The following is a 16,989-nucleotide window of genomic DNA, read 5'->3' on the forward strand; positions in this document are numbered from 1 at the left end:
TCCACATGCCTTAAAATTGTCAAGGTTGAGAAACACTGGCCTAGAGGAATATATATTCTTGTTGAGTATTCCAAGCATCTGATCAAAATGATATCTAAATGGGTGCAATTTTATTTGTTCCAGTTGAGGACTGCCAGTTCTAAGAAATGTTTTTTCAAAGATTCCCTAAAAACATGTACAATGCACACTGCACTAAGACGGTTACATTTGGAATTTAGATGGGAAAAGAATGAATAAAGATAGGAACCACTATAGAATAATAGTTAAAATGTTGGACTAGAGTAATGGAGTGCCAGGTTCAAGTCCATTCACAGCTTTGATAATCTTGAGCCAGTCATACTTTCTTAGCCCAAATTATTCCACATTGTTATTGTAAGAAAAAAATATGTACACAGTCTTAAGTTCCTGGAACAAGTATATGATGTTAGATATGTGCTTTGTAGAGCTTGAAGTGAAAAATATATAATATAGAACATTTCCTATTGATCAGAAGGAAAAAAGGATACTGAATCTTTTCTGATATCTATATAGAAGCTTAAGATTCAAATTAAATTTTATTTACAAAGATTCTTCTGGGCTTGTTGTTTTTTGATATAATGGAAGGAAATAATATGGCTTAATTATAATGATTATCTCTAGGGGAGCACCGTGAATATGAATATTATGGGATGGGTGTACTGGAAAGTTCATGATCTGTTTGGTTCAACAGGCCATACCACTCTGGGCATAGCACTCTTGATAGGTTAGTAAATATTTTTACCGTTTACAAAAATAATGTATTTTTTATTTCAGGAATTGAAAATCTGTTGTTAAACTATCAATTTTCAGTTTTATCAAGCTTGTCCTTCATGCAGATTGCAGCATTTCTTAACCTTGGCTGCTTTAAAGATGCGTAGTCTTCTCCCAGAATTCCCCAACCAGCATGCATTGCAGGAGTTATCATTTTCATCACTTATGGATTTCTACTTTAAAGCCTTAGCATTGCCTGAAGGCTTCAAAACCCTTCACTCTGGCCCTGACGTGCTCTCCAGATATTGCCACTCTATTGTAATGCTTCTTGTGATAAAAGCAAAACGTTATTTATAAAATGGATATTGAATGCTTTGCATATTTAATTTAAGTGGAATCAGGTTCTGATTTGATACTGACGCAACCCATTTCCTTTGCCCCATTGTTCTTTGCACTGTTACCCCCAATAAGCCACTTAAGACTTAGTGTGATCCCTGGCATGAAAAAAAATATCCTCTACACAATTTATACCTGGGTTCTTTATTTTCAGGGCCTCATCTTGAAATATTTTTGTGATATAATGCTAATGATTTTAGCAATTGGTTTGATAAAGCCATTGGTAGATAGATTCCACATTCATTTATACTGTGTATATACTTTATACACATTATACTGAAAATGTGTAGAATTGTAAACCAATTTTATGCTCATTTATGGCATAAATGTTATTAATTTGCTTTCTGTTCTATTAATTGCAGGTGGTATTACATGTATCTTTTCACTAGTTTGTGCTCTTATTCTTGCTTACCTGGACAAAAGAGCAGAGAAAATTCTTTGCAAAGAACAAGGGAAAACTGGTATGTTGGTCTCCTTCATTGCCTCCTTCCTTTAAGTCAGGGCTTTTCAACCAGTGGTACTGGTACCACCTGTGGTACATTGGCACCTGGCAGGAGGTACACGACCATCCTAGAAAAGTGGTAGCGGGGGAGGGGAATGAGCTGAACCAGTGGCAGCACTGCACAAGCCTGAGCGAGAGATGGCTGGAGCTGCAGGGCTGTCAGGGCTTAGCGGAAGCGCCAGGATCAGCGCCAGGATCCAGCTGGAGCTCGGCACTGATCCTGGCGCTACTGCTGAGCCCAGGAGAAGCGCCGATTAGCTGGAATGTTGCAGCATCTCCAGGGTCTCGTGATTTACATTCAGATGCTTGGCAACTGATTCATATTTATGACGGTCACAGTGTGCCAGGGTCATGTGAAGTGACCAAAACCTGCTGCAACCACCCAGCAGACGGGGGAATAAAAACCAAACACCCCCCCACCCCACCCCCGCTGCCAATCCTCAACAGAAATGCTCACAACAATGAAAACCTCGGACAGGAGGAAGAGCGCCACCGGGAAGGGGGGCAGGCAGGTGTCTTGCTTGGCTGTGGCTTGGGGGGCACTTTTTTCAGTGCCATTGTAACTTCGAACAGTCACTAAGTGAACTGTTGTAAGTCGAGGACTACCTGTACTTTATCACTTTTTTCCTTTTTTTTTTTTTTTTGGTCATCAAGTTTTTGACCCCTTGCTAGGCGACTGGAGGTACTCGGATGTTGCCGTATCCTAAAAGTGGTACAATGGGTGAAAAGGTTGAAAAGCCCTGCTCTAAGTATGCGAAAACTCAGAATAGGATGATTGACTTTGCTCATCTTGGCCATAAAGTGTTTGAGTACCAGACTTTACTCTGGTTGGGAAATTAAACAATTTTTAGCTTCTTTCCTTGCTGTGGAGCTTTTTTGCTGATAACATGAATGATCTGTGACTTGTTTTTTCCAATGAAATATATGAGCCACTTAAATATGAGCCAGCAGTGTCCTGGAGCTGCCAAAAAAGCTAACACAGTGCTAGGCTGCATTAACAGAGGGATAGAATCAAGATCACGTGAAGTGTTAATACCACTTTACAATGCCTTGGTAAGGCCACACTTGGATACTGCATCCCAGTTTTGGTCACCATGATATAAAAATGGTGTTGAGACTCTAGAAGGAGTACAAAGAAGAGCAACAAAGATGATTAGCGGACTGGAGGCTAAAAAATATAAGGAACGGTTGCTGGAATTGGGTATGTCTAGTTTAATGAAGAGAAGGACGAGGGGGGACATGATAGCAGTGTTCCAATATCTTAGGGGTTGCCACAAAGAAGAGGGAGTCAAGCTATTGTCCAAAGCACCTGAAGGCAGGACAAGAAGCAGTGGATGGAAACTAACCAAAGAGAGAAGCAACCTAGAACTAAGGAGAAATTTCCTGACAGAACAATTAATCAGTGGAACAGCCTGCCTCTGGAAGCTGTGAATACTCCAACACTGGAGGTTTTAAAGAAGAGATTGGACAGCCATTTGTCTGAAATGTATAGGGTTTCCTGCCTGAGCAGGGGTTAGACTAGATTACCTCCAAGGTCCCTTCCAACTTTATTAATATTAATATTAATATTAGTACATGAATCATTCCTATTCTGCAACTGTCATAATTACCTAGTGTGTTCATAATTCCTTGAATGTGACGTTTTATATACTTGTCAAGGATGTATTCTTAATGGTGCAGATAGCTAATGCTGGCATTTCTTTTTTCTCAAGGTGAAGTAATAAAAATAACTGATGTGAAAGACTTCTCATTATCATTATGGCTCATATTTTTAATCTGTGTTTGTTATTATGTGGCTGTCTTCCCTTTCATTGGACTTGGAAAGTAAGTGCATGATTATCAAGAAATCAGATTTATTTGGCTGTTATAAAATGTTCATTATATTTCTATCAGACTGTTAAGTATGTTTGTGTACTTCAGTGTGGTTTTTGCTTTTTAAAAATGTGTTTGCCTTTAATTAAACAGAACAGAAAAATGAAAAACAATATAAAAGACAAACAAGGAAAAATGCTTTTGACTTTGAACCTAAATTATGGCCTTTGCTTATGCTTGATAGAGGATTATGGGAGTTGAAGTCAAACACCTGGAGATTCTGATTTGACTTTACTCATCCAAGTATTTCCTATTTAGATATTGCCTGATTTTTGTCCCTTTAACATTGGATGGAACATATGGGCCTCATGATATAGAGGGGTAGGTAGATGGTGCTTTTCCCAATGTGGATAGCAGTTCAGCTAGTCTTTTACTTATGACTGGTTGAAGTTATCACCTACCAGAGAAAGGGGACTTAGGACTAGATCTGAAATTCCAACGTCCCTTTAAGCTTCACTTAACGACTGAGTTTCCAGTCCCAATTGTGCTCACTAGACAAGGATTGCCTGTAATGTGACTGCCTTTCCAACAGTGTTGCTTACAGTTATTTTTATGCATTCTATCTAAAGTGATAGGGTGGGACTAAAACTCCCTGAGTTCCTACTCAATATTCAACAGCCATGTACTGTATGCTACACATGTTGCTTCCTTCTCTAGAAGACATCAGGGAGACTTACATACAATGCAGAATAATTTATTTAAGTCAAGAATGTTTTTGTGATTTGTCACTAGTCCACAGTAATGTTCATCTGTTGCTAGATATGCAGATTACTTACAGCCTAAGCTGATACAGAACCACAAAAATATCCTTGATTATTGTTTTACAGAGTTTTCTTCATTGAGAAATTCAAATTTTCTTCTCAAGCAGCAAGTGCGATTAATAGGTCAGTGTTATTAATTTTAAGTTGCTTTATTGTTGCATTAACCATTATTTCCATGAGAGAAGTCTACTTCAAGCTTGTGCTTCCAAAAATCTTTAATGTCTTCCTTAAAATAAGATCATGAAAGGAAGTGCAAAATTTCCTTATTATTGTGCTACATTCTCTAAGTTATTTTTAGCCTTAAAAAAATCTTCAGAGTTTTGTGAGTTTATTGATAGGAATCATTGTATATCTCAATGTATCAAGTCATGGATAATTCAAAGGTGTCCTGGGGAAAAATGAGGTTGAAGGACAGAGGAATTATTCTGTAGTGGGAAAATTGATCTCATTGCTTTGACATGACTTTTCTGTTTTCCATTTCAGCATTGTGTATGTCATATCGGCCCCAATGTCCCCTATCTTTGGAATTCTAGTAGATAAATTTGGAAGGAACATCACATGGGTTATGTGTGCAGTGGTGGGAACTCTAGCCTCTCACATTATGTTGGCCTTTACTTTCTGGAACCCTTGGATAGCAATGGTAGGTATTTCATTCAAGTTTATATTTTGTGAAATAAAGTATGTCAAGTACTTTGCCCTTAAATGTGCATCCCTATTCATTTGGATATCAACTCCCATAATCCCAAACATAAGGCTATGCTAGCTGGATGAGTATGCTTCCAGCAGATTTAGAGGAGCACAGCTTAATAAAACTGTTCAAAATTTTTGATCACCTTCCTGTACAATCCAGATGCCAAGCTTTCTATAACATTGGCAAAACATGGTCTTCCAAATATTGCTGAACTTCACTGTCCATCAAACTTCGGCAACATGCCTGGGGTGTGATAATGAGAGTTCCAGTCCCATAAGATCTGGATGGCTTCAACTCCCCCATACATGTGTACTGCCAGTCTAGATATTAGTGATAATGGTGCATCTAATGATGTTAGATACTGTTGGCTGTTGCATTATTTAGCTCAGCAGCTGCACTTAGTTGCTGTTTAACTGCAGAAAAAACAAATGAAGCAGCTTTACAACTGGGTAACAGAATAGAAGAATGACATATTTATTAAGCCCATACAGTTTGGTCTCTTAGGAACTTTGGTTTGCTCACTCTTAATGCCTAGTATAAATGTTTTTTTTCTCTTACAGTGTTTGCTTGGAGTTGCTTATTCCTTGCTTGCCTGTGCCTTATGGCCTATGGTTGCTTTTGTTGTCCCCGAACACCAGCTGGGAACTGCCTATGGATTGTAAGTAACAGATCTTTGGATCTCGTTGCATGTCATCTTTAAACTTCTGATCATAACTGTTCTATAGTCCCCTGCCATTTTATTTATAGCTCCATATTTGACTATTCTACATGCTTAGCAGATTACTATTTGGTTAACCTGGGGGGGGGGATGTTATGCCAATGTTCCAAAATAAGGAATACTTGGATACAGCTCTGAGTACTAGAAATTGTCCTTGATTTAAGATATTCCAGGCCTGATTCAAAATCTGAATTTAGGTGGGTTTTTTTTGTTGACTTCCACAACTGATTGAAAGTGTGTGCTGTGACCAGATTGAAGTGCAACAAGAAAGAAATGGATTGCATGCAGGCACATCTGACCAATGTGTACGCATATCAGAGCCCACTCCAGATCCCTTCAGTCTCTCCAGTTGACTTCTTGGAATGGTGTTCATTTCTCCAACATTAAATGTCTGATGGAGACATGAGTGTTGACCCGCAAGGGCAGATCTCTGAACATTTTATGTACTACATATCCCCACGTGTGCGCCTCCTTGACCATGCACAGCTATCAATATATTGTTGCCTGGGATTGTAAAAGTTTTGTTCATGCAAGCTTCAAAAATGCTTCAGAAGAAGATGGTTTGGGTCTCATAAGAACAGCATTTCTGTTCCTTTGACTAAACAGCCTATTTTTGTTGACACTCCTGTGTGAATCTGAAAAACAGGGCTGCTGTTTTAGGAAATTGATTAATGTATGACTTTTGAAGCTTTTCTTCCAAGATCACATGGAACTGTGAAAAAAAGTGTATCAGATAGGACCCTCCTTAGTTTTCATGAAGATAAAGGGAAAAAGCGCAGGCAGACTTTTAAGATTTGTTACTATAACCTTATAATAAAAATAGAATCCCTACTTTTGGTTCACTAATCGCCTCCAGCATCAATCTTGCAAGTTTCAATACACCCCCTCCCTTTATCTTTGTGAGATCTAGGGAGGAGATCTAGGGAGGAGATGTTTTCTACTTCAGGCTTAAATTTCTTTTATTTGATGATTATCTTGGTTGCAGTTCTTCCTTCTGTTCTACACGGTTATTCCTTTCCCCCATTACAGCAGGTGAGACTGTCTTTTCTGTAAAGATGTGGCTTCTTTCTACTTCAGCCTTCTTTTTAAGTGGTAATTATATGTCTTGGACTTTAATACACAAATACCATTTTAGTTGGCGTCTAAGATGTTTTATATTTTACAGAAAAAGCAGAGGCAGCTTTCTAAACTTGCTTCTTTGTGCTGGTTGGAAACTTAAGTGGAGTTATGGAATGTTCTTTCTGTTTTCCAGCATGCAGTCAATCCAGAATTTGGGTCTTGCAATCATTGCCATTGCTGCTGGTATGATATTGGATTCCCGAGGATATTTCTTCTTAGAAATTTTCTTCAGTTCTTGTTTGTGTTGTAAGTATAAAGTCCTATGAAAGGGATATACTGATGTTGTATATAAAGGAATTACACAACATCAGTAGTTTGTGAAATAGTTTTAGAAATTGCTTGCAAGAGAAATTCTGATTAAATGCCATGTTTTTCTCATCCTTCCCCATTTTTCAAATAAAAAGGAAGTTTCCCCCTTTTTTTCTTTAAAATAACTTCATTGCACTTTATAAACTGGAATAAAATACTCTGAGAAAACTCTTGGTGGGTTTGCTTGTTTGACAAAGATGTAATTTTCATGTGGTTTAGTACTTGTGGGATATTAGGCAATGAATTTTGCTTGTTTCGGGCCACTTTTTTTCTCTCCAAAAGCATTTGATTTTTTATTCCCAGTCTGTGTCAGACATTACAGAAATTTTCAGTGCATCTTCAGGGTATCAGTTTGAATTACACTGTAACAGGTATTCCAACAAAGAAGCATGTTGGGTAGCTGTAGACCAAAACAAGTCATGGGTTTACATCTGATCTTTATAAGAACCTATCAAGCTAACAAGATTTGAGCAGAAGAGATTGTTTCTGCCACTCTGGTCCTCGGATCTTTATGGCCCTTAAGCTTTTGTATTGATCGATCAGTTCCATGTCCTGGTTTTGCCTTACTTACTTGGTGTCTGGCTACTTTTGACACATTGCCCTCAGTCTTACATTTGGGGAGAAAAAAAGCCCCTTGTTGTAGAAGCTAGCTGAGACATCAAATATTTACACTTTAGTATTCTTCTTCTTGAAAATTGTGTACATGCTATTTTTGCTATGTTTGCATGTACATATTAAGGCTAATTTTCATGATATGTTATTTTCCTTTATATAACTACTTATTTTTGCCTTGCAGGTGCCCTTATTGCTGTAGTCATGTTATACTTTGTGAATTTGTTCAGAGGTAAGCATTTTGCTGTCTTATCTTGTATTGACGCTTGCATCTTTGAATCAGCAATGTGCAAAAATGGTAACTTTGCCTTGAAATAACATCACAACAGATTCTTTTAAAATAAAATAAATCAGCTATTCTTTGCTGATGGTTTAAATGTAAGAATGTAAAGATTCTGAATCTTGATTGTCCTTTTTTATAGATTTTTCTTTTATAGATAATTTACTGGGGGTTTTAATCTAATATATTGAAATTGCAATTCTTTTAATTTTTCTAAAAGTATAATCAGTTTCACTTCAAAGGTCATTTACACAACTGTGTTTTCTTGAAAGAAAGACTAGAGTTGAGCCCAATTAATAAACTTCAAAATAGAATTATCTTAGATTCCAGTGGAAATAGACAAATATTTTTCTGTTTGATTATATTTTGATGGAGTGAAGGAAGTACAGTCTCTATGAATGTTGACCTCTTTGGATAAATATAATATATTCATAAGGGAAGGTGTTGATTGTAGCAGAGAAGGCAATGCGGCAAGTAACTAGGGGCCAAGCCAGAAGGGGCTTGATATGTTAAAACCAGCACTTTGAATTGCATCCCAGAATTTATTTGCAGCAAGTGGCGGGTATGCAATAAAATGAGCAGTGCATGTGTTCATTATAGCAAGGAAGCCACAATATATTTAATCAATTGCAATTTCCGGTGGTCTTGAAAAGTAGTCCTTTGTGGAATGCACTGCCATGCAATAAATTTGGTGGTGACTTCTTTTCGAGTCCAAACATAATTTCTGAAATTCTCCACATTTAACCAACTTTGTTTTCTATGAGCCTTTACCTTCCTCAGGTTGGAGTTTGTTTTTCTTCTCCAATGTTAAAAAAATGTTTCTTAAATATTTATGCCGCTAAAGTTGGACAACATAAACTTGTATTATGGTACCTGTTTCTTGAGAATTAAAGATGGTAAAGATTTGTAAGAATGATGCCCTATTAAATTATATGTATATCCTTTCTTTCATAGGAGGAGACCTTAACTGGTCTGCAAAGAAGAGAGAAAAATTGCAGAAGTTAGCCATGGCTGAGTAAGTACATAGTAGTGGTCCTACAGTATAGGTGGTATTAGAAAAATCCCTTGATTGCAAATTGGCATGCAAAAGATCTGAGGGTTGAAATATGTACTATTTTGATTTAATAGGATCAGAATGTTCATTGTATTGTGAGATGAATTTGTACGCCTGACAAAATGTATTTCTTTGCAGTTTTTGAAAGGTAAAAAAGCTTATCCCTAGTTATACAAATATGTATAACTCTTCACTTTGGAATCACAGTAAATAATCTCAACAAAGGTTGCTGGTGGCTATATATATCCATAAAAATACATATAAGTAAAGAACTCTTGACAATTCTCTCTGCAACCATGGAGATTTAATACTCTTTGCAACAGCTTGAACTGGCTTCCAGAAGGTCATCAAGGAAGATAGCAGCTAGATCTTAGGAGGGGGCACTGTTTCACATGGATGGAGCTTACACAAAAAGTAGTATTTTCTAGCTTTCTCACCCTGATTGTTACATGGATAGGATACATAAGCTGAATAGTTGTCCCAAAGGTGCTTTTCCAGGAGGCACCTGGACTTCCTTTGTTTTTCCTTGAAGATGTTTTACTTCTCAACCTGAACCTCTTCAGAACTGAAGAAGCTTCTGGGTGAGAAGTGAAATGTCTTCAAGGAAGAACAAAGAAAGTCCAGTTGCCTCTTGAAAAAGCACCTTTGGGACAACCATGACCTGGATGACTGAGAATCTCCATAGACATTAAGCTGTATAGTTATTTGTATTTTGTATAGCAGATGGCCTCTAGGTAGGGCTTCATAAGGACAGCACTTTGAATTGTACTTGGAAATCTATTGGCAACCCATACCGGTGGCTCTGGCTTCCCAGGAGGAAAGCAGCTATGTTTTGTACTAATTGCAACTTCCATTTAACACTTGAAATATGTTGCACTGGTCTGTTATTATCTTTTATAGGAAATTGTGGGTCTTTCGTTCTTTAAATATTTGTTTAAGCAGTCTTCAAATCTTTAATTATTGAGGTTTTTTGAGAGCAGTATGAAAGACTCAAGTGCTTAAACACCATAAAAAGTTCATTCCAAATGTGCCTCCTTCTAAAGTCAAAACACTTTCCTAGATTTTTCAGATATATCCTGAGGTTCATTGGAAATACCTTGAGAAGAAAATAGTGGATAATTTAAGCTGCATCATAATAAACAAAAATAGGATTAAGTAGTGTTAAAACTATTCTCTGTATAATTGTTGGTAGAAATTTATAAAGAGACTTCATATATTACCTGAGTTGGTTTAATCACAGTCCTGGTTCTATGTACCATGTAACCCTATAGCAGCCATTTTAGGGGAGAGAAATATATTTCAACATGAAACAGCTTTTTTTATAAATTGCAGAAGCGTGTTCTGGTGTATTATATAAAATAGACATGGTTCTCCTTTGTTGCTGGAGTCAGTTTAAGGATCTGAAACATAGAGGGAAAAAGGAATATAAAAGTAATTGACTGTTCAAATGCTGGAATTGAGACCATTTTTTATATATTAAATTTTGGAAATAGCAAAAATTCAGGCTTACCCCAAGACAACGAAATTTAGTCTTGTTCAAGTCATTTCTTCAGTAGTTAATTGAAGTACTGGCCTGGTACATATAGAACTGCAGCTTTATATCTTTGCATTTTAACCTTTCTTCTGAATGCATGAGAGTTTGTGCTGGATTGAGAGCATTGGATTTGCTTGCCTTGCTGCCCAAAATTTATTTATTTATTTATTTGTTTATGCCATCTGACTCCCAATTACAACACGCAGCTAGACTTTTTTTTAACTTATATACAGTTTTCTAAACTGTTCCCTAACCTGATCTTCTCCAGATGTGTCAAATTAAAACTCCCTGTCTTATTCTTCCAGTAAAGCTGATGATCAAATAAGGTGGGGATTGCATTTGAAAACCTCTAGGATAGGGGTGTCAAACTGCCGGCCCGCTGGCCGGATGCGTCACACCAAAACTGCACCCACTCCATTGCTGCAAGGCAATGGGGAAAAAAGTCATGCTACGTCACGACACGACACGTGACATCACGAGTTTGAGACCTGTGCTCTAGGAGCACTTAATGTCAGATGAAGCCAAGACAAATTTTCCATTTTCTTTTTAGCATCTTAAAAATTGAGTTCTTAAATTGTGAAAATTTTCCCATTTACCAAAAGGTTACCATAGTAGTATGAGTAGTCAGATGGAATATGAAACTTAAGGGACAATGGGAATCTCAGTCTTAAAAATAATAATAGTAAAATCCAAATAAATCAAGAGTGTGTGATGCAGGATCACTTTAGACAATAGAAATTACTGTGCTGTTCTAGCAGTTTTAAGTAAAGCCACCCGTCACCCAAAAGACATTGATATTAGAATTTACATCAGATGTGTCTTCTTTAATTAAAGCACGGGTGAGCAAATGCTTAACATCTTTTTCTTTCTTTTTTGGAAGGGGGAGGATAAGAGCCATAATGAGTAACTGATGGAAAATGGGCAAACTGTATCATGTACAGTATATTGTTTGGGAAGTTGTTTGCCTTGCTAAGTTTATTTTGGAGATGTGTACAATAATTTTGAGTGGTTCCATTTTAATGTAGCAAGCAACTGTTAATCGATTTTCAGCAGTTGTGACTGGAGAAAATTGAGAACTGAACCCTTTCTGATAGTTCTTAATACATTCAGTCCTGCACCATGGCATTTTTGAGGGCCTTATAAGCACATAGTTACAATAACTTGTTTGCTACAATATGTTTTGCAGAAAAGAAATCTGAATAGGAAATACCTTCCAGAACTGGGCAGCACTTGATCAACAACAATCCCGTTGAAGAATATTCTAGTACATGTACATGTTCAAGTGATAGACCTCAAGTTGCACTCAAAAGTAGTTCACTCAGGAAAACACAGTTACATTTGCTGAACATAACAGCATGTCAAACGTCTCTCTTAATCAAGGCACCCGGACTGCAAGCAGAGCAAACTTTTTGTATATATGTATACTCCACATCGTTGAAGAGACCTACTCTGTTTGAAGCAAAGTCGGCTTCTTCAGCTCCCTGAAGTTAATTGGCATGTGAACAGTGATATCTGCCCTTCTGTTTTGTGTAAGGGTGGTTTGTCTACAAGATAATGATGTCTTGGTACTCACCAGCTTGTGTTCTGAAGGGATTGTTTGTTACAAAATGTGATGATTCTCATTACAAACCGTGACTTTGTAATATTGTTGTATGTCTTACAGGATCAAAAGAATGTAAATAAAATCCTAGTGGTATGATTTTTTTAAAAAATATATATCATTGAACAACATCATCCTACTGATCAAAAGCCATGTTACTTTTAAAAAAGAGCAGCTAAGTTGCTGTTTTTATTTTTTTTGTATTACAACTGTTTTCTGGTATTTTTTTTTTTGTTACGGGCAGAGATTAAACTTTGGTTGACCATGTTGAAACTTGCACTTTGCACTTACATTTGACCTTAAATAATAAATATTGGACAAGAGAGTATTTGACTTTACTGTCTGTTAACATGTTTGACTTGCTCTCTCTTCCTTTAGCTGACAATACATCCGTACATTGATGTAAGAATAACATTCACTGAAGAATTAACCCACTCATCTTTCTACGTGTCTATTAATAACATTCCCTTTGTTTTTGCAGAGCAAAAAGACTGGAAAAAATCAGACGTCAGAATGAAGATGATTTAGCCAAATTACAACCCAAGAGTGACTTTAGTTTGAGGAATAGATATCTCTGCAGATTAGGTGCTCAGGTACTGATAACCAAACTATTTTAAAAATTGCAATAAGTGTTGCTTCAGAAAGGACTTGCCAAATTAGCACTAGACACTTGTACCAAGCTCATATGAAGGCTTTGGTTTCTCTTGTTTATAACTTGCATGCAAAATAATTAATATGTTCCCATCATAAAGAATTTCCAACTTCTATGAAGTTCCTTGGGGAAAAAATTCCAGTTGGCCAAAATGGGTAGAGCTGCTTCAATTATATTTTGAAAATCAGGAATGATTTGAGAGAGATTCCATCTTGTCTGTCTTTCCATCCTATCTATCTTATCTGATCTATCCATCTAATCTACCTGCCTGCCTGCCTTCCTACCTTCCTATCTACCTATATGTTTTGTTAAGGCCACCCAACTCTATGAAGACTCTGGATGCAAATGTGGAAAACACAACTAAAAATCAGACGACTGTCTGAACTAAAACACCCCCCAACATCAACATCTCCGTAGAAACCCTGATCTCAGGCCTGGAACTAGCTTAATCCTAGTGACTAACTTGTCCCATCTAGGTTGTTTTCTCGGCAGGAGTATAGTAATATTTTGTCACTATTTTCTTCAAATATATTTTTGAACTTAATCTGCACTTGTAATCATAATGAAATTTGACCATCCGCCAAAAATTAATCTGCATGCAAAATTGTATTTTTAAAAATAAATAGATGTCTAATGACATCTGCAGAAGGATATGCTATTTTTATTTTTCTACCAAATATAAGAATAATGATAGATAAAAGCCATTTTACTTCATTTCTGTATACTGTAGTAGGCAAACAGTGCCTTTCATATTTGCTGAGCTACAGTGACCAAGAGCCTGATCAGAAACATCTGATTTATAAGCAGAAAATTAGAAGATCAAATTTCAGGGAAAATGATGCTAAGTATTTATGGACCTGTTTGCACATGCAAGTCAACTTCATGCTGGAATTATGCGTGTCTTAACCTGACCACTGCTGCTTAATTTTAAAATAATTGCTGATGAGATATCTTGCTCTTTCTTACTTTTTTCAGCTACCAGCCAACTGTGTTTGCCACTTATCTGCACTGGCACACAGAAGTGTGTTGAAATAGCAGAATTGTGTCATGGCATGGACAAACAAAATAAGAAATTGTATCAACACAAGACCGTACTCTTCTGTAACAGAGATCAACATATAGAATGACAACAGAATACTATTTAGTAGTTTTCTGGAAACATTAATAATAGCTGATGTCTTGGAAGACCTTAAAGAGCCTGCATTGAACTCTGCTATAGTAGGATTTTTTTTTAATGGTGTTCATGGATTTTTATCTGATTGCTGCTTGGCTTAGAATCCCCATCTGCTTGTAACATTAAGCTTAAAGAACAGTTCCCATTTGGTGTACAATTATGCAATATAACTGTATATCAAATGTATACTGTGCTTGTTTAGCCATGCATCAGAATAACTACACTTTATCTCTGTGATGGGTGTTTTATTTATGTCCTACATTTCTTTCACTCAAAGAAAGAACTAATAGATATTAACGAAATAGATTATTTCTGTGAAATGTATAGCTTTTAGTAAACTTATTTTACAGTTTTTTTCTCTTATGATAAGCATGGGTTGAACATAAACATTAAGATGGTGCTGCATAAATATTTCAGGTTTTGGATTATCTTTAAAAGCCGTTATAAAAATACAAATTAAACTAAAAGAGCATTAAGGTTAGGTATTTTTTTTTCATATTGACGCATTACAAAAAGTTTCCTGTGGAAATTGCTAATTATTTGTTAGTATATTTTCTTAGCAAAGGAATTTTGGAAAATATGTAGAAGAGAGTTGGATAATTAAAATTAACAGTTTACTGCAATAATAAAGTTGATATGTTTTTGTAGCTGTAAAGATTAACAATCAGCACATTCTCAGGGAAATAAAATCTAGATGATAGTCAGGACCCTGTTGAATGTACACTGATGTTACATACACAATGTGGGGTTGGGCTGGGTTTCAATTCCACTGTTTTGCATTTTTTATTTTTTTGATGCCAATCCGTAGCAAATATCACTTGGAAACTAACCTTGGTGTTCTAGTTTTAAATTGCTACAGTAGCGGATCCTTTAGTATGAAATTTCTCTTGGTTATGTAGGACTGGAACTGGACTTGTATATCAGTTTTCTGATGCTTCTCATAAGCCCTCACCATGGTTGCCATTGATTTTAAGATTAGTATGTTGAGATTGATGGAAAAAGAACGTTGTAATCCAGTTGGATAATACACCAGGGTTTCCACATGTGTATTATGAGAAATGTCAAGTTAATTTATTTTGGCCATATCAAAAAACTGTGCTACTTTTGGTAGATAGGGAAAAATGCCAATAATGTACTTTTGTGTGGCAACTATTAATTCACATCTAGCCCTAAATATATTTCCTTTATCTTGAACTCTTCTGCAGTGCAAATAGTTGTTTACATGGCTGGTAATTAAGCTAGTCATGACTGTGTGACCTTGCCCTTTAAAAAATTAATTTAATTTTGCCCATTATGGTGAGACATGAAATGAACACAACCCCAAGATAAAATTTCACTTATTCCCTACTCAGATTCCGCCCATCAAACAAATATTTCACAAAAGAGCTTGCTGTGTCCCCTTCTTGGATGCATCTCAGTATAAAAGAAGCAGAGCGTGAAAATGTTATCCACCATCTTGACTTTTTTGACTCCCTTGGTATCCTAGTAATCCACTAATCACAGAGGGTAACCTATTGTTGTTATGGATATTAGAACATAGCCTCTAATGTTTGTATGAATTGATGATTATTTCAACCCTTAAAATTTTTTCCCCTGGTAAATACAATATTGTATGCATTCAAGTATCAGGTTTTTCCCCCCCTTGGCATGTACAACCTCATCTTGAATTTCAAAAATCAGTTTAGTTAATCCTGTGTGAGAGCTAAATAATTTTCATTAAGCTAGATATATTACAGTAACAGAAGTGGTGTTTGCATATTTCGGCTTAATGGACTGTTTGACTTGCAACAACTGTGACCCCTGCTCGTCTCTAATACCTATAGCTCATCCTGTTTAGGAACTGCATTAATTAAGAGCTAATTATTAAGTCTGGGCTATTGTGCACTGCCAAAAGCAAATTGGAAAACATTCTTCATGATACAAATCAAAGATTTATTGTTCCATTACTGCTCAGTGAGCAAGTATCTTTGAACACTGACATGAATGGAAAAAACAATATACAAAGAGATAATCACTTGGTTTCCTTATAAATTTTAATGTTGTGCTATCCTTGAGGTCCAGAATGTCTTAGGCTACACAATAATGTTTCCAATATTATTAAGATTGTTGTCCAATTGGTGTTACATCACCTTCTTTATTTATGTTTGCTATCTCATAGCTAGCTCATTTGTTTTCCATATATATTGGATTTACTGTCTTGCTCCATGAAACAGATTGGTATAATCGCCCTCTCAAGAACATCTAAGTTTTTCACCTGGATCACTTTCTAGTTTGTAAAAAATACACAGTAAGCCTGATCATGCTAGGAAGTTCACATCCAACGGAAAATGTTATGGAAAAAAGATACAAAATTTTACTTCTCATTCCCTTTCTGTGGGATCATTTATTATTATTTATTATTAAATTAATATATAACTTAATTATAAATTATTAATAGATATTAAAGCCAGGTATCAAGCCAATATTACCTATTTTAATGGTATAGACCAGCAATGATTTTATTTCAATTTAGAAGATTACATAGCATCAACAGAATAATGTTGCATAGAAAATTGATATGTTTTCCTTTTTTTTCCATCCTTAGTATAAAAAACACTTGATATTTCTTGTTCATAAGCTCACCAGCTACAGTTATGATTTGGGGAAAGAAGGAGGTGCTGTTAGTGTCTTAAAGTAATGCTCTTTTGTTTTCAGTCAGCTCATGAATGAATGTTTATTATTTTTCTTTTGACTTTCCACTGTCATGGTTCTGACAGATGAAACTCTTTAAAAGAACTTCGAGGCATTGTTTACCTTAAAGAATCTTTTATTTGAGAAACAAATCATCGGCATTACATAGTTAAAGCCAAAAACTGAATTCTCCTCCCCTGGGCACAAAGTAGCAAAGCACAATTCCCTCCTCCAATTAACCGTCATAAATCACATTCCCCAATTAGCTTGAAGCACGGGCTTTCTCCCCAGTTCTCTAGCCCGCCAAATCCTTATC

The 16,989-nt window shown here is 36.2% G+C and overlaps 1 protein-coding gene across 2 annotated transcripts in view; it reads left to right on the forward strand.

Annotated features, from left to right (window-relative positions):
• MFSD1 (major facilitator superfamily domain containing 1) overlaps window positions 1–15,101 on the forward strand; it is a 20,472-nt gene extending 5,371 nt beyond the window's left edge. Inside the window, exons 7-17 of one of the 2 annotated variants that reach the window (XR_001549390.1) lie at window positions 640–742; window positions 1,488–1,586; window positions 3,340–3,451; window positions 4,327–4,383; window positions 4,744–4,900; window positions 5,512–5,609; window positions 6,922–7,034; window positions 7,894–7,941; window positions 8,944–9,004; window positions 11,764–12,770; window positions 13,805–13,822. Coding sequence is in view for 1 of the 2 variants with exons in the window: in XM_015831828.1 (XP_015687314.1) it covers window positions 640–742; window positions 1,488–1,586; window positions 3,340–3,451; window positions 4,327–4,383; window positions 4,744–4,900; window positions 5,512–5,609; window positions 6,922–7,034; window positions 7,894–7,941; window positions 8,944–9,004; window positions 12,659–12,770; window positions 13,805–13,864 (1,020 nt within the window). In the remaining variant the exon portion in view is untranslated. Of the gene's footprint in view, window positions 1–639; window positions 743–1,487; window positions 1,587–3,339; window positions 3,452–4,326; window positions 4,384–4,743; window positions 4,901–5,511; window positions 5,610–6,921; window positions 7,035–7,893; window positions 7,942–8,943; window positions 9,005–11,763; window positions 12,771–13,804 lie in introns of both variants that reach the window. The other variant, XM_015831828.1, reaches the window with a different exon arrangement.
• The last annotated feature ends 1,888 nt before the right edge of the window (window positions 15,102–16,989 follow it).

The sequence above is a fragment of the Protobothrops mucrosquamatus genome, unplaced genomic scaffold (assembly GCF_001527695.2).
Source record: "Protobothrops mucrosquamatus isolate PMUCROS unplaced genomic scaffold, P.Mucros_1.0 scaffold_281, whole genome shotgun sequence".
NCBI classification, from domain to species: Eukaryota; Metazoa; Chordata; class Lepidosauria; order Squamata; family Viperidae; genus Protobothrops; species Protobothrops mucrosquamatus.